At 47.0% G+C, this 27,763-nt stretch overlaps 1 protein-coding gene across 4 annotated transcripts in view; it reads left to right on the top strand.

The window, feature by feature from the left end:
- SASH1 (SAM and SH3 domain containing 1) overlaps positions 1-27,763 on the top strand; it is a 198,006-nt gene that overhangs the window by 129,721 nt on the left and 40,522 nt on the right. The window contains exons 1-3 of one of the 4 annotated variants that reach the window (XM_047102452.1): positions 11,568-11,579; positions 16,996-17,128; positions 23,147-23,493. In XM_047102452.1, coding sequence (XP_046958408.1) covers positions 11,568-11,579; positions 16,996-17,128; positions 23,147-23,493 — 492 coding nt within the window. Of the gene's footprint in view, positions 1-11,567; positions 11,580-16,995; positions 17,129-23,146; positions 23,977-27,763 lie in introns of those variants that run through there. The other 3 variants (XM_047102451.1, XM_047102450.1, XM_047102449.1) reach the window with 3 other exon arrangements.

Genomic DNA, 27,763 nt, shown 5'->3' with positions numbered 1-27,763 from the left:
TGCCTAGTGAAGTCTCTCAAGAAAGAGAAGTTGTGGTTTTTGTTTGTTTTTTGTTTTGTTTTTTAATGTTTATTTTTGGGGGAGAGAGAGAGTGTGAATGGGAAGGGGAGAGAGAGGGAGATACAGGATCTGAAGCAGGCTCCAGGCTCCGAGCTGTCAGCACAGAGCCCGATGCAGGGTTTGAACCCATGCACCTCAAGATCACGGCCTGAGCCGAAGTCAGACGCTTAACCCACTGAGCCACCCAGGCGCCTCAAGAGGAATTTTGTTCTAACTGCATATAAGCTGACCAAGAACCACTGCTTAGATGATTCCTTGTCATTTGTTCCGCACCGACCTCCCATCCCCAGCCTTCTCCCTGGGAAAGGGGCCAAAGTTTGAGGCGTGTATTTGCTAGGAGTCCCTGAAGATCATCCTCTTTGAACAAAGCCAGAAAGGAGGCTCCCCCTGCCAGGAAAGCCAGGCACTGGCCCAGCGTGCTTAGGGGAGGGACCCCGTTAAGCTGGACGCGGGCGTTGGGTTCAGATCCAGCCCTACCACCTGTTAGCTCCGCATCGGTGGGGAAGTTGATTCACCGATTTGTGCCCTGTTTTCTCGTTTGGAAACCTGGACGAGTGCATCTGTCCCCTACAGGCGTTGCAAGAATTTCACGGCCCAAAGTAAACACCCAGTGAATGCCAGCTTCTGTTTATGCTGAGATCTTCTACCTTTCGGTTCCCTGTTCCTCTTGAAATACTTTGAGTTCCCCTGAAAGTACTCTTTGAACCTGTCATTCTCAGGCTAGCCGATGGGCTGGCGTTGTCAGAACAAGCGCCAGGCAGCTAGGGCGCGTTCACTTAGTTACGCTTTCACCGAACACAGAACCAGGTTTACTTTCTGCTTCAGAAGGTGGTATCGCCGTAAGCGGGTTTAGGGGTGGGTCCGGTAGGATTTCAGGGTTCGTGTGCTGTAGGATCACTGTTTGGGAAGAATAAGCGGTTAATCGTCCTGCAGTTACCTAGGGCCACGCCGTGCCGTGAGTCCCTGAAGATCATCCTCTTTGAACAAAGCCAGAAAGGAGGCCTCAGCGAGCGTGTGGGCGTGGGCTTCCGCGCCTGTGTCACGCCTGTGTCGCAGTGGAAACGCTCTCGTGGCGGGCCCAGAAGTAACTGGGGATTCGGCTCTCTGCACCTGGCAGACTAACCAGGCACAGCGCATTCCTCACCGGTCTGTACAGTTACGGAGAGTTGAGGTCGCGACCTGCGCAGCCTCCTTAGCATATCAAGGGCTACGCGGGCAAAAAGAAACAGTGGCAAAATACCCAGGTTCTACGTAGTCCGAGGGTCGCTGTTTTTAACACCGAGGGCGGCTCTGGGATACATCCTGGTCTGTCGTTTCTTTTGGAAGGGTGAGCCAGATGAAACTGGAGTGTCTAGCTTTTGACCTATAAAATGGCATTTTATTTGTCCAACCCAGTACAGGAATACCAAAGAGGACATACCCCGTTTCCCCGGCTAGCTGATTGTATCTAAGTAAAGATATTTGTAACGCCGTCCGGGTTCAGGATTGGCGTATTAGATTGGGAATGCTAGTTTTTAGTTTGCTTTTGGAAGCAACCTCAGGGAGGTTGGGGTAAGAGAGGATTTCCATCACTTGTTTAATGAGATTTACTGCGTGTTAATCCCTCCTTGAATCATTTGCCCTAGCGTCCGATCTTCTACAACGGATGGGCTGGAGAGATACAGGCCCGTGCTGTGGTTCAAGATTCGGATCTGGCCCGAGGGCCACCTCTAGCCTAAGCTAATTCATTCAAGTCACAGGCCGCTCATCACTTTGTTTCAAGTCCATTTGAACGTTAAGTTGCCAGTTACCCATTTTATCAAAACTCAGCATCTGATAATGAGACAATTTTTGAGAGAGAGACAGAGCTCAAGTGGGGAGGGGCAGAGAGAGAGAGAGGAAGACGCGAATCCGAAGCAGGCTTCAGGCTCCGAGCTGTCAGCACAGAGCCCGATGCGGGGCTCGAGCCCACGAACCACGAGATCATGACCTGAGCCGAAGTCCGACACTTAAGCCACTGAGCCTCCCAGGTGCCCCGGAAAGCGATATTTTAATACAACCAAATTCTAATTATTTACAGAATAATGTCCGTAGGAATATCCCTTTATTCTCTTTTCCTTGTCTCTTGTTCCTCTCCCTCTTTGTACCTTACCACACCCTCTGTCGTCCCTTATTGATTGTTCTACTCCTGGTATGATGCTAATATACACTGCATAATTAGTTCCTAAAAGGTTTATTCCCTGCCCTTTTGACCCAGAGCGCAGGTGAAAGAATGCTATTTTGAGCGTCATTTGACTCCTTTGTTGCGCAAACACTATTGAGTACCTACTACATACTAGTCCCTATACATAGATGTTTGTATATGAGAGGGAGAGAGAGACCAGTGGATAGCACGGCTGGGGGCTTATTTGGCATATTCCCACCTCGTGTGTTAAATATACACACAAAATCCATTCGGCGCCAGTGAGGAGAGTTTGGGAAGCCTTCCCAGAGAAGGTGTTTGAAGCTGAGTGAGAGTGGGGCGCCTGGGTGGCTCAGTTGGTTAAGCGTCCTACTTTGGCTCAGGTCATGATCTCGCGGTCTGTGGGTTCGAGCCCCGCGTCAGGCTCTGTGCTGACAGCTCAGAGCCTGGAGCCTGTTTCAGATTCTATGTCTCCCTCTTCCTCTGACCCTCCCCTGTTCATGCTCTCTCTCTCTCAAAAATAAATAAATGTTAAAAAAAAAATTAAATATACACACAAAATCCATTCAGCGCCAGTGAGGAGAGTTTGGGAAGCCTTCCCAGAGAAGGTGTTTGAAACTGAGTGAGAGTGGGGCGCCTGGGTGGCTCTGTCGGTTAAGTGTCCGACTTCGGCTCAGGTCATGATCTCACGGTTTGTGAGTTCGAGCCCCGTATCGGTCTCTGTGCTGACAGCTCAGAGCCAGAAGCCTGCTTCGGATTCTGTGTCTCCCTCTCTCTCTCTCTGCCCCTTGCCAACTCGTGCTCTGTCTCTCAAAAAAATGAATAGACGTGAAAAAATTTTTTTAAAAAATGATAAGAATTCACCAGGAGAAGAAAGAGAAACATGTCAGGTAGAGGTAGCAACGAGGCTTGAGCATAGGTGAAGAGCTGGGTCAGTCTTAAAACTTGGACCATGGGAGGAAATGGATTTAAAAAATACAGCTTTTCTCTAGATCAGTATTTTGACTTGTAGGGTATAGATTATGGTTCTTTGTTCATTCTTACTTATACGTTGGTTCTATAATAGATTATTTCGGTCCTCTCTTTCCTTATGACTGCAATTTCTTGTCTTTGAAGTCTTAATTGAATTCATGTTCTTATTATTTCACAGAGTGAAGCAACTGTTAGGAATTTCTTCCTGCACCTTGAGTTGTATTTTCTTCTGATAGGGAGACAGGATCCAAAGATAGGATCTCTAAGTTCTTCCATGCTTTTTCTCTCTCTTTTTTCCCCTTGCTATAAGTTGGTTTGAGGAGTGGTCATATATTTCTTTTGACCTTGATCATGCTTGGGTAGCTCAGGTCAGATTTTCTGTTTCTGCTGATATAATGAGGATTACTCTTTGACCTGTTTGTCATGCTGTCTGACCATAGATTGTTTCCCTTCTTCCCAGCTACAGTTGAGGGCTTTGTTTTGTGGTCCATTCATGCTTATTGTTGCTATAGCCTGATGTCATGGCCAGAGAAGTGGGGATACCCACCTGAGGTGGAATGCGGTCTTTGCTAGGATACCTGGGCTCTGCCTTCTCTCTCTCCAAAGATTGTGGTCATTGTGCTGCATCTCATTTCATCCTACTTGGTGTGGAGAAAAACCAGTCTGCCTTTCATTCATGTCTCCAGTTCTGGTGAATATCTAAGAGGCTTTATTTCACTCCGCATCAGCCTTACTGAACTTTCCATCTTTTCACACATGATTCTCCTGAAGCAATTTCCATTGGTCCTAGATCAAAAAATTAAAAAAAAAGGAAGGCCACACGGTTTACTTCCTTCGAGATTTTGAAGTTCCTTGGGATAATTCTCAAGATTCCCACTGGTCTGGCTTTTAGAGAAGTGGGGCCTTGTTCCTGGGTCTTCAGAAATTTGTTTCTTCCCTTCATCATGAAGTTTTATTTTAAGGCTTAGTGTGTTAGACTATGTGTGTTTCCTTGCTTGGGTGCTCTTGGTGGAATATTTTTTTGCTGGTCTGCAGTAATTTCATTTTTTGGAGGCTGTTACTCATTTTGCTAGTTGTTGTGGGAAGGATATTCTGTGGTCTGGTTTTCAGCAGTCATCATGACTTGATAGCCAAGGAGAGGCCACAAACAACGCCTTTCTAGCTCTCCATGATTCTGTTCCAGGGATGCAGCCTAGATTTCTTCAATTTGGAAGTAAATTTGCTTGTGGAACCAACTCCATTGAAATAAGTTCGCTCATTATTGTTTCTCCAAACATAAGGATAATTATGTTAAGGGGATAGATTGTGACTCCAGGAGGTGAAATTAGCCCATCTGCCTCCAGCTTCAAGAGACGATTGTGCTGATTGACCCGCGGCCGAAGTTTTGGTTGGAGGAAAGATATCAGTGTCCACACCTTCCCCCTGTTGCCATGTAGGTTCTATCAGTTTTCTGTATTTTTCATCGTCATGTGCCTAGGCAAGGTTGTTTGGCAGCCCTGTCCAAGAAGATCATGCCTGATCCATGAATCAGTCGCTCTCAGATGCCATAAAAGTAATGTGACTTTGCAAACACCACCCAATCCCTTAGGAGACTTACTGCTTTTGGGATGAAGACTTCTATCAGCTCGCGAAACTAGAGCCTCAAACGCATATGTAATTGCCCCACTTGGCAGTTCTGTTCTGAATCATCCTTTTTCCATGGCACAGGCTATGTGAGAACTGAATGCACTTGAGAATGAGTGGGTTTGGTGTTTTGCTTCAGTCTTCGGTGTGCCCGACACCGTAGATTTGCTCTGGGTAACGCTACCCCACTTGTTTTTTTTAACCCCAGTCTTAACAGAGGGACCTCATAAGTGGCTGACTGCCTTCCCATCATGTCTTACCTGAGTTCAGCTAACTTATGTGGACAGTGGGGTTGTCTGGCCTCTGGGCAGGGTGACACAGTCCCGGGCAGAAAAATCTTCCAAACGTTTACAGAGTAAAGGGGGAATTCAGTTCTCTTTCCTCCACTTACCTCTCTCCTCCCTGACGGCCCCTTTGAGAAGAAGGAAAGCCGTTTCCTCTGGTCCGTGGCAACTTGAAGAATTGGGACGGGTCTCCCTACGCTTGGCTGTGGGACTCCTGAAGTCTTCTGTTTTCTCCCTCCTCCTCTGGGGAAATTAGCAACTTTATTTGGAGGGGATTCAAAGACATGCAGAGTTCATGCGTTTAAGAAAAAGAATAGAATTTATTGTGGAATGTAGCATCCATTTGCTGTTCCTTTGGTTTTATAGTTAGTTCTTCAAATAGTTTCATAAGTGAATTAAGTGCTGACAAGCCTTCCCCCCCGGAGGAGGGTAATATTACCTCAAATCCTCACATACCTTTTTACAAATAAAAGCATCAGAGAATTTTCTTCTCCTCTTCCTCTTCGTTCTTCAAATCTGGCAGCAACTAGTTAATCTTGAAACTGCCAGAGAGATTATTTCTATGTTCTACTGCACCTCTGGGAGAAGAATGGAATCTCCTCTTTTCGTCCATATGCTGACAAAAATCTCCTAATTTCAGAGGGCAATGATGTCACCAGCTAATGAGCAAAATATTTCTTACTAAACAGATGAGTCCTTCCCTGGTTCCTTTGTGAAACAGAGGGAAAAAAACCTCGCAATGTGTTTCATATTGTCTGTAGTTACTCTGACAACTCATAAACACTTCACAATGTAATTCCGACTTCTTTAGAGAGTGAGACTAATTTTTTTTTGTAAACGCGAAGAATAGCACATTAAACTGATGGCTGTGACCAGAAGGCCCCTGCCACGGCTGGACACTGATCACAGGTACTCATCAGCGCTGATCTTGAACATACCGGGCAGGAGCCAGTGTGCTGCCCCCAAGGCAGGGAGTGACCTTGAATGCATCACTTCTTGGACCAGCGCAGGATGATCAGGCATGTTGGAGAGATTATGAAATCAGGCTTGGAGAAGAGGAGGGCCGGAAAGCTGCTGTTGATCGGTGTCACATGCTGTTTAGAAGGGCAACAGCGGCAGCCGACTCTCTGCCTGTCCAAGGAGGCAGGCCCCTAAGGCCGCGGGGGCAGAAAGAAGTGAGGCCTTGGGGCCATCTAAACACTGGCCTTCGAGGATCCCGGAGGGACACAGAAATGCCCCCAGCCTCCCAGCGAGAGTTCCTCCCCTCAGTGAAACATGTCTCGGTTTCCCCCGCCAAAGGTGAGTTCAATCATGTTTTTTGTTTTTGTTTTTTTTTTAATTTTTTAACGTTTAATTTTGAGAGAGGCAGAGCATGAGCAGGGGAGGGGCAGAGAGAGAGGGAGACGCAGAATCCGAAGCAGGCTCCAGGCTCCGAATGTCCTCACAGAGCCTGATGAGGGGCTCGAACTCACCAACTGTGAGATCGTGACCTGAACCAAAGTCCGACACTGAACTGACTGAGCCACCCAGGCACCCAATTCTCCCACTTCTGAATGCCTGTATCTCTCTGTTCCTCTTCTGGGTTCCTCACGGCTACTCTCGCTAATCCTATTTCGGAACTTCTCTGTGTGGGCTCTCTCTCCCCCAAGACTTGCGGATTGCGATCTTTGCAGCCCCAGTAGTCCACTCACTCCTGTTTCAACTCCTTGGAGGCATCCATCCATTGATTTCAACCAGAAAATATCCATTTATCACAGACACAGACACTATTTTTAATTGCTTCAGTGTAAAAAGATATTATGTTGAGTGTTGGCAATTGTGTAAGGAAATAGGCACTCTTTTTATACAACTTGTAAGCTTTAAAAGTAATACAGTGTCGGGGCGCCTGGGTGGCTCAGTTGGTTGAGCGACTGACTTCGGCTCAGGTCATGATCTCGCAGTTTGTGGGTTCGAGCCCCGCGTCGAGCTCTGTGCTGACAGCTTAGAGCCTGGAGCCTGCTTCAGATTCTGTGGCTCCCCCTCTCTCTACCCCTCCCCTGCTCATGCTCTGTGTCTCTCTGTCTCTCAATAATAAATAAACGTTAAAAAAAAAAGTAAAGAAAAAGTAACACTGTTTTCATCTGACCAAATTTTTAATATCTGTCCAAGGACTTTAAGCTATGTCCATCTTTTTACCCACCAATTCCACAATCTAATTGTTTTTCTAAAAAGAAGAATGTGTTAGATGTGTTAGAAATTTGACAGCGAAGTTCATCAGAGTATTGTTTATGATCTTGAAAAATTGGAAACATTCCACTGTCTAATGAATCAGGGCATTAAGAAAACTAGGGTATATTTCTGTGAATACTACTGAATCCTTAATATATTGTATTTGTTGGCTTTTTGTTGACATAAGAAAAATGTTCAAAATTTAAAAAGCAGATTTTAGAACTGTTTGAACAGTATCCATTGAGGGCTCCACAGTTTCTCTAAAGGAAACTTCCAGAGGCAGCGGTGTGGCTCAGAGGGTAGCGGCTGGAATCAGGCCCTTTGTTTCTACTCCTGTGTGTTCACGTGAGGGGGGCGTGGGGACCCTGGTAGTGACTGTGGGAGATAGGGCAGCTAACGATCACAAAGTCGCACTTTTTTTATAAAAAGCAAACAAAACATAGAAACCTAAGGGTATGTAGTGTGTGTGTGGGGGGGGGGGGGTGTGCACGCGTGCATGCACGTGTATGTGTCAAAAGCAGGAGCATAAAAACCAAAATACGACAAATTTTTTGAGTGTGGGAGGGTTCAGGTGATTTTTCTCCTTCTGTATCTGCATTTTCCACATTTTGTAATTGAAAGCGTATCACGTGTAATCAGAAATAAACATTTACTGAAATACAGACGAATAGGACGGTGGCGCTGGTTACCATATACTTGGCTGAGTCCTGTCACTGTGTGTGCTCTCAGCCACCCAGGTTCTGGAAGAAGAGGAAAGCCAGGAGGGCTTTCCAAGGGAGATGACCTATGGACTGAATATTGAAGGATGGGTAGGAGGAGATGGGGTGGGCAGAGATATTCCCAGAAAAGGAATCTGCCAGTGCGAAGGTGTGCGGGCACATGCGAGATGGAATATTAGAGATGCTCTGAGGGGGTCGAAGGATGAGAACCAGACGCTATGAGAGGCCTTTCCATGTATCTGCATCCATACCCACAGTAGCTGGGGCAGGGCAGGGCTCTAACCCTGCGAAGTCCCACACTCCACGGGAAGGCCTTTGGACTCTGCCCTGAGGACCTAACGAACCATTCCTTAGGATGGGAGGCTGATGCTCAAATCTGTTCTCAGCAAATTTGCACACTTCCCGCGCACTAAGTACATTCAAGCCCACCACCCAGTGGGCAGGATCAGCCATGCCCTTCCTTCATGAAGCTTCTTCCCTGGTTTCCAACTGAACTGCCCTCCACCAAGAAGCTTCCCAGGGTGGCCTGGCCCAGCCTCGTCTCTCAAATATCCCACAGTTGACTCAGATCCCACAGCAGGGGCTGGGAACAACAGGGCCGGAGAGTCTAAACTTCTCGTTCCACATCGATGACACACACGTTTGCCGAGGACCCACTGTGGGTGGGGCGTGCACTGGGCACCGTGAGTGTCAGGAGGGAGAACAGACATGGCCCCTGTGGACTTTCCCGTCTTCTAAAGGACGAGCGGTCTTGGATGCCCATGTAGTGCCCAACATAGAGGGCCTCCATAAAGACCTGAATCCTCCTTGGAGAGTCGTATCAGTGACAGCTAATGGGGGGGGGGGAGGGGGTACAGGAGGGCCAGGCCACCAAGAGGATGGGCAGGGATGCGTCCTTCCCCCACCCTCCTCACAGAACCTGGTGCAGTCAGGGCCCGGCTTCCTGTGCATCTCACAGGACATCCAGAGCTGCCGACCAGGCTCTAGGCCTCACACTCAGGATCTCCTTTGGAGGCTGACCACCGCCTGTTTTATAAATCGGAGAAATTAAGAAACATGCCCAAGCAGACGCTGTTCACGGGTGACATGAAGGGGCCCTGAGCCTACCTCTGACCAGGTTCAGAGTTCCATCTCCTAATTCGGCTCAGAACCTTCTCTGTGTCTGAACAGCCTGTTCAGACCCAGCCTCAAATGTGGGCCACATCATTAGTTTTCACATGTTTTCTTTGCCGTTGCTATTTACACAGCCCCTACAACAGCAGTTTGGTAGAATTAAAATTGGTCTTGTTTGGATTCCTATCAGCAATAGACTGCAGATGTCATAAGCACTTACTGAGCTCCACTTGTAGGTTGGACAGACACAAAGGTTTTTTTAAATATTTATTTTGAGAGAGAGAGAGAGAGAGAGAGGGAATGAATGAATGGCAGAGAGGAAGGGAGATAGAGAATTCCAAGCAGGCTCTGTGCTGCCAGCGCAGAGCCCAATGCGGGGCTCGATCACACAAACCAGAGATCATGACCTGAGCCGAAATCCAGAGGTGGATGCTTAGCCAACTGAGTCACCCAGGCGCCCCCCCCCACACAAATTTTAAAACAACACTTTAAGATCGGTGTTACTGGATCAAATGTGCATGGAGGAACACTAAGACCCAGAGATGTGATTTGCTGGAGGACCTGGAAATTCAACTAGGTCTAGTTGTTGGATTGTTCTAGGTTGTTCTAGCTCCAAAGGCCTTCGGCTTTCCTCTTCCCTCTACCCCGCTCCCACGGGGCATGTGCATTTTCTTAGTTTGCACCAAGCAGCAAGGAAATTCAGCCGAGGGTTTCTCCTGACAGTTTTAAGGAACTCTGAGCATAACGTTGTGTGCAACGCGGTTGGCGGTCTCGGGTGAAGAAAGCTCACGTGCACGTTGGAGGAGCAGGAGCCAAGCCGTGAAGTTTCAGACTCTGCCTCTGCCACTGACCGTCTGGGAAACGAGGTCAAACGGGTAAAGATTAGCCCAGTGGCTGGGAATTACGAGCACACCGTAAACACGGGTGTCGGAAACATGATGTCGCAAAAGCACCCGCCACAGTGGGTGGCACAGGTGGACCCTTAGGAGGCAGCGGGGGAGGGGGTGTCGGTGAGTGTATGGGCAGAGCGAGGCAGTATGGAGAAGGTGCAGCAAACCCTCATGGAGAGAGAGAATGGGAAATCCCTTTAGGGGTTGGAGGAGACGCTTCCGAGGAGAAAATCGGGGGAGAGGGGATTCATGCAGCTCTTGTTGAAGGGCGAGAGACGCCAAAGGGGCTGAGCGAAGGACAGACACCCAGGACAAAGAGATAGATGGGGTTCTGGTGGTCTGTGGCATTGGCTGGGACCTCTGCTGCGTGGTAAAAAGGGTGTGTGTGTGTGTGTGTGTGTGTGTGTGTGTGTGTGTGTGCACGCGCACAGACGCACGTGAAATGTCCTACCAAGCGAGGTAACGTTGCATAATATACATACATACAGGCCCAACAAGGAGAGAGGCACCTTGGACTGGGGACAGCTCAGACTGCCCAGCGGGAACACGTGACTTACCCAAGTGGCTGAATTTACTCCTGAAAGACAGACATGACTTGTAACCCACGTCGTAGACTCCACCTGGGTTTTCAGTCCTGTCTTGTTCAGATGATATTCTGTTTAAGTAACAGCATGTGCCCGTCACTCCCCAGACACCCCTGAGAAAATTAAATGATCATCTTGTGACACAGTCCCCGTGCACACATTTCTAGAAGACCAGAGAACCCCAGCTGCTCTGAAATGATGATTGAAACAATTGGGTAAGACAGTTTTAGAAGCATCACCGGACAGGAAATATCTCTCCTACATTGACTTGGGTAGTCAAAATAGAAAAAGGAGTGGGGACAGATAGAAAGTGACAAGTCCAGAAGAAAACCAAAATCACAAGTTTTAATTCAGTAATTTCAAAAATAGCCATTGGAAGGTGTCTATTTTCAATTGAGACTACTCCCTTCAGGGGATGTTTGGAGGAGTATCTGCGAAAGAGATCTTTTTTAAGTTCAGTCACTTGTAAGGGTTAGTCCTTGTCCCGGATTTGCTCAGATTCCCGCGTCCTTTTTTTTCTTTCTCTGGAATTCCATAGACAGTAATTAAGGAACTGGAGGCCAGCGGGAGGTCAGGGAGCCTTCGTCAGTGAAAACAGGGATTGTTTGCCACGTACAACACTCCCTTTTTTCCTTGTGGTGAATAGGAGATTTGCTTAGAGCTGATGACTTATGCCTTTCTTACAAGTTATGCAGTTAGCAAGTAACTGGGGAATCAGTCAGCAGGCAGAAAGCAGCTAATTGAACCCAGTGTCTTCACTTTTTCCTCCTTCGGATGCTAAGCCGTGCTGGTGGAGCCTGTCTGATCATGTAACTCCAAAGGAACATGTTTGAGGAGTGCCTGATCCTCACTTTGAGATCACAGAGTTGACGGAACAGGAGTGAAGACGCGCTCAACGTGGGGAGGGGGCGGGGGGACCAGACGTGCTCGAAATTGCCCCTTAGGCCTGCTAAATGCCGAAGCCGGTAAGTCCGTTGGATGTGTTTAACGTGAAAGGGAAAATGCGCTTTCTGTCCCTGCAAGGCAAAGCTTTTTTGACTGCTCCCGGCTAGGATGCTTTCCTCTTTTCTGTTCAGCTTCTTCGAGATTTGTTCTCCTTCCCTTCTTTCCTTCCCTGCTATGGAACCCCGAGCCTTCTTTCCCAGCACGCTCACCCAATAAGGCATAGCTCTGGGGGGAGAATGGGGGATTTTGATCTGAGAATAAAGGGATTCTCAAGAGACTGAGTGTACGTGGTTGGAGCCCAGTTGTCATCGTGGAGGCTTTCAGTGAGGAGGACTGGACTGCAGACTGCCTTGCCTGATGCAGCTTTTCATAAAGCTGCAGCCGACCCGCTTCCTTCCCTTACGGTTAACGCCGCTGGCAGTGCAGACCTGGGAAATGGAAGCGTCTCTGTTTGATTCTGCACCCAGTCGACCAGAAACTGCTGTGTGAATTTCGCAAGCAAAATACGTTTCCGATTTCAGACTATTTCAGAAATGCTTAAATATCTTATAGTGGGGTGTGTGTGCGTGTGTGTGTGTGTGTGTGTGTCTGTCTGTCTCCAGGGGAGATAAACTGACTTAGTCTGGCTGCTAATTGCAACAGTGGGCTGGGTGTCGAGAGAGCCGGGGAAGCAAGCTGAGCGTTGTTTCTGCAAAAGGCACAGTCGTAATCCTGCGCTCACCCTGGGCTCCAGCAGCCCCCAGAGGGACTCTGGTGGCTCCTTGCGAGTTCAGTTTAACTTTTATTAGGGAACAGTGCTCCCGCGCCTGCAACACTGTGCCGCGCGGCTTTTGGAAAGCATACGTCACAGCGCACCTTAGCTGCTAGAACCGTTTGTTACTGGGGTGGGAGGGGGGTGGCCGTGAAGTATCTGTTACCCACCTGCAGGGACGGGCTGGAGAGCGCGGGATGCTGCCGTTCCGTTTGCTCGACTCACTTTTTTGTCTACAGATGCTATTAATTGTGTTCCCTTTTTTTCCGATCCTCCTCTGCGTAGCCGTGTTATGAAAAGTCCTCCACGCTGGCCCCATGTCTTTCCTATTAGAACATTGCAGATGTGTCAAGGATGCACATGTTCCAAAAGCAGCTGAGAAGGAAGGAGGCTCCACCCTCCTTGGCCTGCCAAGTGGGCCCCATAGGCCCCTCATTCAGCGCCCTGGCAGGCGAATGGTGCACTATCTCTTTAAAGCAGCTCTAGTTTTGTGCCTTGGCTTGGTCAATTTGTTATGGTTTAAAACTGTGGAGCCAGCTGTCTGTAATCTGATGTAATGTTGCCATGGAAACCAGCAATGAAACACTTAAGCATTCACCACAGAATTACTACATATAGCATTAGCCAAAGTAATTAAAAGTTGAGCCATATGGGCTTTCTGGTGGAAAAATCTGCAATAGAGAGGCTTGGAAATCAAATGTTTCTATTTACAATAACGTAAATCCACTCTTCCACCTCCTTTGGTACAATAAATTAATTGCCTTTTTCTGCTAACGTTGGGAGGTGAGGAGTTTTATACAGATGATTGCGTTTTCACGCTCTCATTTAGAAGACGAGCAAATTAAAGTTTACTTCAGTACGGTGACCTGGGGCCGGGCAGGGAGAGGAGGAGATACCACCTCGTGTTACAAGGTGCATAAACATATACTGCTATTTTTTACGTTAGTTGATTTAAAACCTGTTCTCTAGTAGTTCTGTTTAATTCTAGGGGTGTGTTTCTTGGAACCCACTATTCATTTTATATGTACTGCAGATTTCCTTCTATGAGAGTTCCTCCAGGTGCACAGATTTCTTTTAAATGTGTGCACACGCGTGCATACACAGATACGGTTAAATAGTTTTTTTTTAATTTTCACACCCTCATCTCTGGGGGTGTAATTTCTGAATAAAAAGACACAAGTTATTTTCAGCATTTGGAAAGTGGCATATGCTTATTTAAAAGGAGAGACCTGAAATGAGGAATTTAAACTTTATTTAACAGTTTAAATGAAATGCATGCCTTATACACAGTCTATGTTAAAACAGCTGGAGGGAAATTTTTAAAAGCAAATATTTCACAAACTCCTTTTCCTCTGGACTCAGGAGGAAGCGAGAAGTCAACACCTCTCCATCAATAAAATGCATCCTTGGGATACACTGTTCAACTCCAGTGACTTCTAGGCTGACTCATGGGGGATTTTCTATTTAAAAAAAAAATAATAAAGCATAAAGACAGAAATAGATGACATTTTTCTTCACGTAAATTGTGCTGCATCTATCTGGTTTAGTGTCCAAAGTACGATAATGAGAAGTGACTGGTTGTTGTGATTTGTGATTTGTCAATGGCAAACACCTCTAAAATATTCATAATTTTTTTTAGAAAAATAAAAATAACATTAGTTCAAAGTTCTAAAGAGCTCCTGTTTCTCAAAACTAGATGGAACATGTGAAAGCAATTAAATAAGTACCTGGAATATGTTATTTTTCACCCCGGTGAATCAGGGGGGAGGAAAGTAGGACTCACGGAGGAGGTTTTTGCCTTTAATTCTGTTGCCCTGATTTAGCTATTTTGATTTCTCTCTCAAAAGTTCCCTCTGATGGCATGTTTCCTACATATTTGTGGAATGCACAGGCATACCCCTCCCCCTCACCACCATCAGCAGCCCTCAAGCTAGGTACAAGGTATACATGCAAAACTAATTTTCATTCTGTAACATAGCGTCCTGTATCTTTGTTCATTTACACTCACTTCAGAATTTTTAAAATTTTATTTGTTATTTATTTATTTTTAATTTTTTTAATGTTTATTTATTTTTGAGAGACAGAGTGTGAGCAGGGGAGGGGCAGAGAGAGAGACACAGAATCAGAAGCAGGCCCTAGGATGTCAGCACAGAGTCGACGTGGGGCTCGAACTCACAAACTGTGAGATCATGACCTGAGCCGAAGTGGGACACGTAACCAACTGAGCCACCCAGGCGCCCCTATTTGTTATTTATTTTGAGAGAGAGAGAGCACGTGTACAAGCGGGGGGGGGGGGGGAGCGGACAGAGAGAGAGGGCTCTCGCCGTCAGTGCAGAGCCCGACATGGGGCTTGATCCCACAAACCGTGAGATCACAACCTGAGCTGAAATTAAGAGTCGGACCCTTAACCAACTAAGCCACCTGGGCACCCATTAACTTTGGAATCTTTTAATACGAGAGTGACAGGGGCGCCTGGGTGGCGCAGTCGGTTAAGCGTCCGACTTCAGCTCAGGTCACGATCTCACGGTCCGTGAGTTCGAGCCCCACGTCGGGCTCTGGGCTGATAGCTCAGAGCCTGGAGCCTGTTTCCGATTCTGTGTCTCCCTCTCTCTCTGCCCCTCCCCCGTTCATGCTCTGTCTCTTTCTGTCTCAAAAATAAATAAACGTTAAAAACAATAATAATACGAGAGTGACAGACATGTTCTAGATTTGTCCCACTATAATCTAATGTTGGTTCTTCTTCTATTGGAATTGCTTAGTTTTAGAGATCCATCAAAAAGGCAGAATATTTTCAGTGTGAATGTGTAATCCCATGCCCTAGGGTTCTGTTCGGGTGCTGATGACCCAGCATGAGGGTTAACCAAGTTTCTCATTTTTCTGGTTGACCACTGACCATTTCATCACATATCAACAGTTCAACCAAGCATAAATGAAATTCATACCATTCAATACTGTTATGTAGCAGAAGCTGTACTTACTTACTAGTTCATTTTAGTTTTGTTACATTTTAAGTTTTAGGCCAAACGCATTAGGCCGAATGGCCAGCATGCAATGTATATGTATCCTCCTTCCCCACCCCCCCATTACCTGGGGGTCCAATTCCCATTCTTCATCATCAGGTAAGCGGTAGTTCACTTTAATGCTGAGATGGATAGGTAACACTTTAGGAATTATAGAGAAATTGGATACAGTTCACAGAAGGGAAGCCTGAGAAACACCCCTGTCCTGATGACTCACCATTTATGGGTTATAATAATTATTCTTAAGTGGGTGAATGGTTTGCTTACAGTTGTGCACAGAGAAAGTACAATGGCCTTATGCTGGGAGCCCCAGGGGGAGGACAGAGGCCAGGAAATGGGTTGTATTTATCGCTTACGTAGTGCCATAGTGCCACAGAAATATTTGTGGCCTCCCGACATGCTGCACCGTTTTTCTGCCCAAGTAATTCACAGTATCTCTACCTTGTTTACCCTTGAACTCTTCTCGGCTAACTCTTACGACGTCCCCATTTGATGGTCGATGGAGGCGGGATGATGGAGGAGGGGTGGGAATGTCTTCATGTCAGACCAGCTCAGAGATGTGGGTTTGGTTTTTTGTGTTGATTGTATGAGGCGTCCCTGTCCTTACCATCTCTGTGAACTAGGTTGGAGGAGATGGAGGGAGGGCTGTTGCCAGGTCGTGCAGGATCAGCCGGGGCTGCTAGCGAGCTGCCGGGGGGGGGGGGGGGGGGGGGGGGGGCTGTGCGCTTCCGCCCCCCGGGAACGCCCGAGCACCCGGCCCGCGCAGCACGCCTTTTGGCCTGTTGGGCCAAAAGCTGCAGACTTCTCTTGCTTTTGCACATTTTGCACCGATAAAACAGAGGAAGCTGCATATTGGACGTTAGAGCTGACTTGGAAACGCAAACCTCATTTTGTTCACAAGGAAAGGATTGTTTTTCACTGGGGTCACTGCTGCGGAGGGAATTTTTTTTTCTCTCTGTAATGTTTGATACTTGAGGGAAAACAGCTGGGTTGAGCATACTCGAGTCGCTGCAAACTGAAATGGCATGCTGGGGAATATGCGCTGTGCTGTATGGCTGAAAAGGTCAGCTTTTTCCCTTGTCCCTCGTGGAGGAATGCAGGGTCTGTCCTCACGCGCGCCTCGCGAGCTCTCAGAAGGAGCCGGGAGAGGCCGCAGGCATGGCTGAGATGTGGCGGACTGTCCTAACAAACGCGATAGAAGGCGGCTTTTTGCTTCTCTTCCCTTTTCCTGCCCTGCTGTTTTTGATTTTGGGGGGAGGACTGGAACAAGTCAACAGAATTTTGGTTTGGAGAAGTAGTTGATGACCACGCTAAGCGGTCCTGATGGGCCAGACAGAGGAGAGCCGGGCCCAAACCACAGCAGCGGGACTGGAATTACGGGGCCAGCCTTGTGGAGAGGGCCCCGTCCGAGTTCTCCTAAGAGGACTGGGAAGTAACTGAGACAAGCGCAGGGCATGCTGGGCAGGGGCCTGATGCTCCGGTGAATTAGGCCTCGGGATGGTACGTGGAGCTTCGCGAACCTGTTGGGCCAATGAGCTGGCGCCCCAGGTTCAGCTGCACAACTGCCCAAGTTCAGACTGGCGGGGAGGCCGGGCTGCACCCAGCTGCCAGAGCAGAGCCCTGGGGCAATTACCTGATTAACTTTTCCCTTTGTTTCTTTGCCAGTCAAGAGAACAATCGGATGATGAGACTGAGGAGTCGGTGAAGTTTAAGAGATTACACAAGCTGGTCAGCTCCACTCGCAGAGTGAGAAAGAAACTAATCAGGGTGGAAGAAATGAAAAAGCCCAGCACCGAAGGTAAACACGCAAGCTCGTGCGCGCGCGCGCGCACACACACACACACACACACACACTCCGCCCTGCTTATTCCAAAGTAGATCAGCTGGGATCAGCTTTTCAGTAGAAAAAGGGTATGATTTCAAGTGGAAAACGGATTGCATTCTGGCTGAGGCTGGCAGAGAGCGCTTTGGGTGTGCGCGTTAGCTGGGCATTGCTCAGCATGTACGGATCCTGGCATCCGGCATGTCGGGAGCTTAGTCATTTCAGTGTTACAGCAACGCGGGATGGCTAGTATGTGACAACGAAGTCTTCTCAAGGTGTGGCATAGCTTTCATTTTGAGCTTACATCATTTTATGTAAACTTTATTATTTAAAAAAAAAATTTAATGCTTATTTATTTTTGAGAGAGAGAGCGGGGGAGAGGCAGAGAGAAAGGGAGACACTGAATCCGAGGCAGGTTCCAGGCTCCGAGCTGTCAGCCCAGAGCCCGACACGGGGCTCCAACTCACAAACCCCAAGATCATGACCCGAGCCGAAGTCAGACGCTCAACCGACTGAGCCACCCAGGCGCCCCTTATATCAACTTTATTTTATAACTTCTTCCTAGCCTCTGTGACCAAAGACTGGTGGCTCTTGCCCACGGAGTTTAGTCCAGATTTGATATATGTCCATCTCAAACAAACATCTAACAATCAAGGCACTTAATACCCTTTCAGATCTCTGAGGGATGATTTGTTCTTCCTGTAAACAGTCTGAAGACTCCATTCAGATTGGGCTCTAAGGACCTTTCATTCTAAGTGGATCTTAAGAGCTGTCTCGCTGGCTAAGCTGCTTGTCAGATGAAGCAATAATGTCAGAAGGGGCATGAGCCTGGATTTATTGTAGTGAATAGTTAACCTTTGAAGTGTGATTATGACAATTTAAATCTCAACCATGTCCGTCTCTCCTGTTGTTAGCAGTATGCATTTGCAGCATCTTGTAAAGTTCTCCCAAAAGGATGAAAGAAAAGAGTAAGATTTCCCATTTGGGAAAACAATAAGTGGACTGGAAAAAATACTGGAGAGACTAGGTCTTATTTTTTAAAAAGCACATTACTTGTTAAAATGTCACACCTACGTCTTAAGGAATTTCAGAATTTTAACACGTAGATTTGAAAATGATCTTCGAGAAGCCTTTTGGTTGTACACTGTTAAGATCAAGCCATGGAGGGGACTGGATTTCCCCTTATTTGCATAGATGAGGGTTTCCTGGTGTTTTCACTGCTGTTTTTAAATTTCTGTTTGCTGTAATTATTTATCAGTTTAAATCCCCTGGAGAAATATTGAAGGTGAGGGGATTATGGGAGCGCGAAGGCAAGGGAGGAAGAGAAAGGAGGATGGGAAAGGGTGGTGGAGGGCTGGAGAGAAACGTGCTTATGGGCAATTTCATAGAGTTGTGTGGAATTCCAGGTTCCGTTTGGGTGTCTTCTTGTGGGGTAAGTCTGTTTGCCTCTGGGTGCAATGCTGATTTTATATTTGGATGTTTTAACACCTGCTCATCAGTGCTGGTTTTCACAATACAGAATTATAGCCTGATCTCCTCTCACTCGCAGCCCTTAATGAAATCACACACATACTGTCAGTTGGTAATAAATAGTAAGTAGAACCATATGGAATTGCTGTCATTCAACCTTGGGCACCGCATTTTATTTTATTTTATTTTTAAATGTTTATTTGTTTATTTTGAGGGAGAGAAAGCACAAGTGGGGGAGCGGTGGAGAGAGAGAGAGAGAGAGAGAGAGAGAGAGAGAGAATCTCAAGCAGGTTCTGTGCTGTCAGTGCAGAGCCTGATGTGGGGCTCAATGTCACAAACCATGAGATCATATCATGATCTGAGCTGAACACTTAACAGACTGAGCCACCTAGGCACCCCTGGGCACCACATTTTAAAACAAACCTTGCATACTTGGCAAAATTAAATCTCAAAGATAGCCAATAGATTGGTGATTCTTGTCCATAAACGAGATGGAACGATTCACGTACCTGGTGCTGGGCCTGCCACCTGGTTGCATGGTCCTACAGAAAAGTCATTTGCATTCGGGCCGCCTTTTCCACTAGACTAACATCTGATAACAGTACAGCAATACTCTGTTTGCATATTTATGTCAGAACAGATCAGTCCAAGTATCTCTGAGAGACACGGTGGAAAAGGGGAAGAATATCCCTGGAGAGGTAGCTTTAGGGTAAAAAGTAGTCATTGTATGGACTTCTAGCCCTGAACTAGAATTCACCTGAGTCTGGATTAGGTTCCACAGCTGGAACATGGATTAAATGAGCCCGAGTCCCAATTAACCTCTGGTGTCTGATGAATTGGGGAGCAAGGGTGCCATTAAGTGGGCAGGTGGGTATTGCCAGCTCAGGCTGCCCACGAGACTGGACCAGACTAGACGAGAGCTCCCTCTAGCCCCTGTGGAACGGAACTCTGTGAGGCTCCTCATCGACAGAAGAGCTGTCTGCAAAGCAGGAAAGATTCACATTCCCAATAACCCCTCCTTTGCTACCTCTGGACCTTCAAAGAGTTGAGCCTTTTGGCTTCCCACATGTCTGTGCCAATGCTAAGTTTTCTGAGGGATAATTAACCTTTACTGAGAGCATTCTGTGTGCCAGCCACTTGCCTAAACACTTTAGATTTTGTGTTTCTTTTCATATGTCATCCCCAGAATAGCCACCAGAGGCAGGCATTCATACCACCCTCGTTTTCACAAATGAGGGCACTGACCCGCCAAGAGGTTAAATAATTCACTCAAGGTCACTGAGCCTGCTGGCAGAAGGCCCAGAATTAAGTCCGGGCAGCCTGGGTCTTCACTCTGTTCCCACCCCTTCCCCACCGCCCCCCAGCTCTGGAGTCCTGGGAGAGCCATGAGAGTTCCGTCTCTCACCTGGTCTCACCCATGTAACTGAGTTTCAGGTCCTCCTCCAGGGCATGGATGACCCTAGACAGTATTAAATCGTAGGCCAGGTCAGTGCCCTCCATCGGCCCGTTTCTGTGCTTTTTCCCCTAGAGCTGACACGCACCTACCTTCCATCATTGTTCCAGCTTATCTGTAACCCAGTAATGAATGAATCATTAGCCTTCGTTCAGTGCTTTTTACCTTACAGAGCACCTTTACGTATTTCACTTAATTTTATCCTTAAAAAAAAAATTAAGAAAGTTATTTAAGAAAGAGAGCAGTGGAGGGGCAGAGAGAGAGGGGGAGAGAGAGACTCCCAAGCAGGCTCCACACTGTCAGCACAGAGCCTGGTGAGGGGCCCGATCTCACAAGATCATGACCTGAGCTGAGATCAGGAGTCAGACACTTAACTGGCCGAGCCACCCAGGCACCCCTAATTTCATCCTCGTAACAGCCTTGCAACATAGTTCACAGATAGGTAGACATTATTACAGGTGAGGAGACAGGCTCAGAGCGATGAAATAACTGCCCAAGGTCATGGAGATGGTGAGTGGCAGAGACAGAGCTGGAATTGGGGCATAAATCTGTGTTCTTGGCATTAAGTCACCCCAAATCCTACCCCTGTTAAAATCACCTTCCTTCCATATTCTGATCTCAGCTGACTAGGAGAGATAAAGGTCGCTATGTGAAACAGGTCACACCAAATGATGATGGGGTCAGTGCACGCTGACTGTCATTCTCCCCATTAAATAGTTTTACCTGGAGGCCCCAGAAGGAGAGAGGCAGGGCTGTAAACCCCAGGAATCAAGTGAAGGCTGGGATTTCAGGCCTCGGGTCAGACACAGACGGAAGAACGTACCCTATGCAAGGCCTGCCCTCGGCACACAGCATTTGCCCCATTTCCCTCCAAGCTCCTTACCAAATGCAGGCTTTTCAGGATGCAGAGCTCTACAGGTCATGGACATGTGTGCACCGGCTGGTTCCAGACTCAGAAGTGTCATGGAAGTATCGGAATCTCTGATGACAAACCTAACCACAGAGTCCGGAACGTTTCCAGACCACTGTCGGGTGACAGATTGTTAAAATTTCCAGTAGACGCACCTGAATTCCCCGAGTCCCCTTCGGACTGTGGGTAGATCAGGGCCTTGTGCACCTCCGTGGGCACCTGGGCGAAATGCAAAGCCGTGATCTGCTATCTGGACACTTCTATAGAGAAGTCCAGTGCCGGTCTGCCTCTGCCACCAGGCTGCGCCTCTCCTCTCGGCCCTGTCACTTCTTCCTGCGAGCGGAGGGTGGATCGCATCTAGAAGAGGCGGCCGTTTTTACTTCTAACAACAGAAGGGCCCTTGGTCTCCATACCTTATTAGTCAGGGGTCCTGAGGAAAGAGCGGGAAACTTTCACAGTATTTGCACACTGCCTCTGGTCTGGCAAATTCCTGCCAGAGCTCGATTATACTCTGCTTTTAAATACTCACGAAAGGGGGTGCCTGGGTGGCTCAGTCGGTTAAGCGTCCGGCTCTTCATTTGGGCTCAGGTCACGATCTCACAGTTTGTGAGTTCAAGCCCTGAGTCGTGACGGCTCTGTGCTGGTGGTGTGGAGCCTGCTTCCGATTCTCTCTCTCTCCCCCTCCCTCTCTCTGCCTCTCTCCTGCGTCTGCTCTCTCTCAAAATAAATAAATAATTTTTTTAAAAAAAACAACAACTGTCATGAAAGATCCGAGAATAATCCTTCAGGGAATACATTTGTGCTGCAGATTATGGAGAACTTTGGACTGGACACAGTTCTGAATCTCCCTCCCCACCACTGTCTCCTTGACGTAAAAATCTGTCTTGAGTCGTACTTAACAGCAGCGATTCTGTTTTTCTTTATACTTGTAATAATAACTCCCATCAGCTGGAAAAGGAAGAAACCTTTAGAATTTTAAGAGGCTGATACCAATCTTTTCATCCTGCCCCTCTCCGAAGCGAGCAGTTCTCTCTGACATTTAACCACACACTGGCACCCGCACCCCAGCTGGTATATTTAGGGCCATCCCTCTGTTCCAAGGAACTTTTTATTTTTTCCTCTTCACAGTTCAGCTGGTGGAAAGCAGCAGTTCTCAAAAGGTTCCTTATAATTAAAGGGACACAGCCAGTTAGGATCCCTACACCCACAGTTTGACCTACTTCTTTTTCACATCTGTTCACATAACACACGCAGAAAAGAACTCCGTTTTCCTGCCAGTCGGTCCAAACCTTTCCACTGGGCTTCGGAGGCCTTGGCTCAATACCTTGCTCCAGGGGAGGCTTCAAGAGCTGGAATCCTTGAAACAGAGTGGAACACTCGATGAGGCTGCCTGCGTGTCCGGGCCCTTAAATGCCCTTGCTGCTTCCCAGCAGGGCCAGTGGATGGCAATGCCTGGCTGGAATCACCCAGTTCCCTAACTTTGCCGTGTTTGGCTTGTCAACTGGGGACCGTTTGTGAGTTGCGTTCGCACGCTGTAACCCCGTATGGTGTTTCTGCACCCAGGCTGCCTTGGTGATTTAATTACTTAAATGGCACATGTACCAAGGGAAAAAAAAAATCACTGTCAGCCACGTGGCATTCATCACACTCTGACAATGAAATCCCAACCGGAGTCAACAGGAGGCCTTTCAGAAGGGGGAAAGATCCCGATTCCTAGCTTCTGAGGATCTCTCCCACAGCCTGGGGAGGGTAATCAGATTGGGGGGGGGGCGGGATTAATTATCTTTAAATGCTAAGGGCTATGGAATATCATGATAATGACTGGCTTGGGTTTTCCCAGTGGCATTTTTACTAGACTTCTTCAGGGGTTTGTTCTACAAAGATACTGTAAAGAAAGAGAAGAAAATACACCCAACACCTTCTAACATTAAGCTTGTGAAGCCCTACCTTTGCACAGTTTGTTATTTTTTATATGCATTCATTTAAGTGGGAGCTGGGCTTAGGAAGAGGGTAAGTGATATGGGGAGGGGATCACTGTGGTTTCTGTGACGATTGGCTTATTTTTTGTAGGGCGGGGCTGTAACGAAAGAAATACCTGTGAGGGAATGGAGAAGTATGTTTACAAGAGACCATGAACATCTCTGTGTTGATTTCCCTCCAGGCGGGGAGGAGCATGTGTTTGAGAATTCCCCAGTTCTGGATGAGAGGTCCGCCCTTTATTCTGGAGTACACAAGAAGCCATTTTTCTTTGATGGCTCTCCTGAGAAACCTCCAGAAGATGATTCAGACTCTCTCACCACTTCTCCATCATCCAGCAGCCTGGATACCTGGGGAGCCGGCCGGAAGTTGGTCAAAACCTTCAGCAAAGGAGAGAGTCGGGGCCTAATTAAGCCCCCCAAGAAGATGGGGACGTTCTTCTCCTACCCAGAAGAAGAAAAGGCCCAGAAGGTCTCCCGCTCCCTAACTGAGGGGGAGATGAAGAAGGGTCTCGGGTCCCTGAGCCATGGGGTAAGTACGGATGGTGTTTGCTTCTATGACCACCACCGACGTAGGCACCACCTTCTAGTGTCCCTGGAGGAGGTTCAGAGTGTCCGGAAGCAAATCCGCCTGAAGAAAATGGATACTAATTATTCATGTTCCAGAGCTTTTCTCTGCCAGCGTCCCTCCAGAAAAGGAGTCAACAGTGTGACCTGTGACCTGCTCCGGCAGAAACCCAAAGGGGGAGGGAGCTGCGGCGTCCCCAGCAGGAGGGCGCGCGGGCGCCCCTCGGTCAGCGAGTTCAATATCACCTACGTGGTGGAGCGGAGCCTATACAGCCACCTGAACCTGACCCAGCTAGTGCGGCCTGCCTCGGACAGGACCCTGAGCAAGGCCGAGAGACAGGACCTCAGGCGGTGCCTGCTGGAGGAGGATGAGGAGACCAAGAGGAAGTGGGCCGCCACGGTCGACCGCTGTACTAAAAGGGTTCTCTTGAGAATCCACCAGAAGTCCGTGAGTCACAAAGATGGTCACCAGGACGGCCTTGTCATTTCTGTGATGTGCAGTCAAGCGTTATGGCCTTTCTTCCGGGGAACCTGGTGTCTTCCCCTCTCTTCTCCTAACTTCATGACTTTCGGCCATCACCTCAAATTTCTAACCCTGCTTTCTTTTAGTAATGGCTTCTTCTTTTCCACTCGTCCTCTTGCCCGTTGAAGCTCTTTGGTTTTTAATTAAGACCAAACACTGAAGATGATCCAGAGAAGGGCTTTCGGAGTCCAGGGGTGGGTTTGGCCTCCTTCTAGGCTGGTTGGTTCGCAGCCATCACGTCACTTGACCTCAAAGAATCTGATTCAGAACAGAAGGACATTTTGCCCTTAAACGAGTTGCTTATTCTTTCATTTAATTGAAACCATAGAAACTGGCTCAATGAAAGATTGCCATCAACAGTATCACCGATTTGGTGATTTGAAAACATTCATAAAGTACATTTCTCTTATTAGTAGTGCCAACCAGAAAGTTCTTAAATGGAAAGGGGGAAAAATATTCGAGCTCTTTTGTTTTACTTAAATCTATTGGATGTTCTATCTTAAACAGAAGGGTGGACCTTCAGAAACGTCTTCCCCTGCCCCGTAGATTCTTCTGTACGTAGCAAGCAGTGAAATACTTACTTTCAGAAATGTTTTTCAGTTTTGTTACGGAATTATCAAAGACCTAGTAAAAATTGACTTTTGAGGGCATGACTTATATTAAACTTGAGAATATAGGCATTTTCCCCTTGGAATTCCCACCCAACTTTTGGCTTGCACAGAAACCCATATAAAATGGCACAGAGCAAGGAAGAGCTGTGGGCTTCCTGCCCTTTGTCCCCTTGCGACTGCTGGCTGAGCCCCCTTTAAGGGTCTGAAGGAACAGACCATACTGTAGCCTCCCATGGGGGCTTTCCCGGGTTCCTTCACATTCACGGATACGATGTTCTGCCCCAGACGATTACTGGGACTTATGTTCATTCATTCAAGTTCTGCTTTTTGTGGAAATGGAGACTGATTGGTCCATGCCATCCCTCAAATGACTTCTCTGTTCCAAAAGGATTGCTAGGTCCATCCTTGTCTTTAGTCTTCTAGATGTTCCCACATGTGTCAACTGTCTTGGTGGAGCGTATTTTCCATCTTTTCTCACTCATGCGCATCTTGTAACACATTAATACTATTAGTGACAGCTTCCCTCCTGGTTCTTTCTCTATCATCGCCATAGTTTGTGGTTGGGTTTGTGCTTGACGTACACAGCAAAATCCTCCTCATTCATTCACTTCTGACCTGCAGGTCTTCTGTAAAATGCTGTGGCAAAGAAATCTTGGTATAATGTATTAACTTCAGAAGGGCTCTGCCCAGTTCATCTGCCTCTGTACCTTTGCACATGACCTTGATAAAACACATCCACCTCAGCTCGGTTCATTGGTCTCCCCGCCATGAGCTTAAATCATGTCATGCCGAGAATTTTTCCACCCTACCTTGAATTGCTCATGTGTCCCTCATATTAATTACCAGGTTAGTATTGTGACTTCTTCAAGACTTTCTCTCTAGAAGTTGTATTTCTAAGACCTGTGCTAATTTAATTGTGTGTCAGGGATTCATTCTTCACTGACATTGAGTATAGACATGGGCGAGCTTCTTTTCAAGCACCAAGTTTCACCCCCTATAACGGTGGCACTGTGTAATCTCGATCCCAGAGGTCACCCAAGGCTGCATATTTTTAAGATACTATGAGCCTGAGGTAGTATTGGACAGTTCTACTGGCTAAAATATATCTTCAAGGCTAAATTAGAAATTTGCACATACCTTTTCTTGTTAAGCATAATTGTACCATCAGGAAAGTACAGGAAACCATCAGGAAAGTTTCTAATTAGAGAACTGTAAGTGCAAATAAGCATTTTAACAACAGTTTTTTTTGGGGGGGGGTTGGTTTATCTTGGTTTGGTTTTATGGGGTTAAGATAATTTCTTTGCTTGGTTTCCTTAAACCATTTTGTTTTCCATCCTTCTTGTCCTAGTGCACAGTTTCCTTTACTCTTCAAACTTGATCTTTTTGTCTTTCAAAAATGCCATATTTGCTTGATGAAACCTCAGGGAAATGATAATGCTGTATTTCACTGGAAATGGTCACTTGTCTTCGTATTTTTGGTCATTCAGTTTTTTGTTTGAGGGAACAGGCATGCATGACATTTTGGAATTCTGTCCATTTTTAAACTCCCCCCCCTCCCCCCCAAAACATGTTTTCAACTGCATGGCCATTCCATTGACCGGCTCTCCTCATCTACAAGCATCTCTCCAAAATGTTCTTATAGTTACCGCTACAGGAGATACGAAGACCTTGAAAACAACCTCACTTAGGTTTCATTTGTGTGGACCACCAAAGCCAAAGATTGGCTTACTTTTACTGTTTCTCCCTACAGTCTGTTTTCTCTGGTGAAGGAATGCTGTTTCAAGAACTACTTGATATTACAGAAAAAATTTAAGACTCGTCCAGGCGATATTTATTATTATGTTCTTTGTCCCCCACTCCTGAAGAAGAGTCTGTTCCAGACATCTTAGCATATCACCGGGAGAGGTTTTAGTTGGTAGCTAAGAAGCCCAGTTCACTCTTAACACTAAGCTTTTTATTTTATGAATAAATGCATGCAGCTGGTATATGAAGACATAAACGAGCTTCTAATTTATTACAGTTAGAAGTTTCCACATAAATTCTTTCTCGGTTATTTCATGTGCATCAGAAAGTACATGCTGGGCTCCAGTGTTGCAGTTGATGCTGGAATTTAAAGCAGGGAAGTGCAGAAGCCATAAAATGATGAGGCATCTGGGCGCCATACTATATCTGTAAAGCCCTGAGTCACAGGAAAGGAACTAGAATAAAATCACTGCCTTTGCAAAAATGCAAACATCTATTTGGCATTATAAGCTGGAAAGGAAAAGTAAATGTTAAAAATGTACCTTGAGAGGTGGTCATAACATTGCTTGCCAGGTTAGGGGATTTGGTGAATGTTTTTGTACAAAGAGGTCTTTCGCGTTTTTTTATTTAAAAAAATTTTTTTAAACACTTATTTATTATTGAGAGAGCATGGGAGGGGCCGAGAGAGGGGGAAACACAGAATTCGAAGCAGGCTCCAGGCTCTGAGCTGTCAGCACAGAGCCCGACGTGGGGCTCGAACCCACAGACCACGAGATCATGACCTGAGCCGAAGTCAGACGCCCGACTGAGCCACCCAGGCGCTCCTCGCTTTTTATAGAAGAGAATACAGTTAGGTTGACTATAAGGGAGATCAGATTATCCATGGATATTTGATACACAATTAGAATTATGTCCATGGCGGATTATTTGAACCAGCAACAACAGCTAAAGGAGAAACACCGCTGTGTGACATCCGGAATTTGGTTATCCCCAAGTACCTCCTGCAGCACTTCTCTATCCTGGCCCCTCATCCTGCCATCTCTCACCTTTTGGCCCCCGCCTGGGAGGCTCTGGTTTTACAATGGAAGCTCCCAGAATGTAAGGCCCAGAACTAAGCTTTAGTCCTTCGTTTACATATTTAGGATGTTTTACTAAGCCTGAACTCAGATAAGGTAGGATATGGTAATTGGTCCGGGACAAGCTATCAGATCAGAGCAGGCCTGATGAAAAGTGAAAGCCCAGCACTCATGGCGTGTCTGCTACTCCTGAACAAACCAAAGCTCAGAGAGTCTAAGTGCTTTATCTGTCCCCCTACAAGGAAGTGGCAGGACCAGGGCAACCTGTGTGATTCCAGGAAC

Source organism: Lynx rufus, unplaced genomic scaffold (assembly GCF_022079265.1).
Source record: "Lynx rufus isolate CCGP_SWC_20201006 ecotype Redwood Valley unplaced genomic scaffold, mLynRuf1.p SCAF_6, whole genome shotgun sequence".
NCBI lineage: Eukaryota > Metazoa > Chordata > Mammalia > Carnivora > Felidae > Lynx > Lynx rufus.
This window is presented reverse-complemented; position numbering and strand designations above follow the sequence as displayed.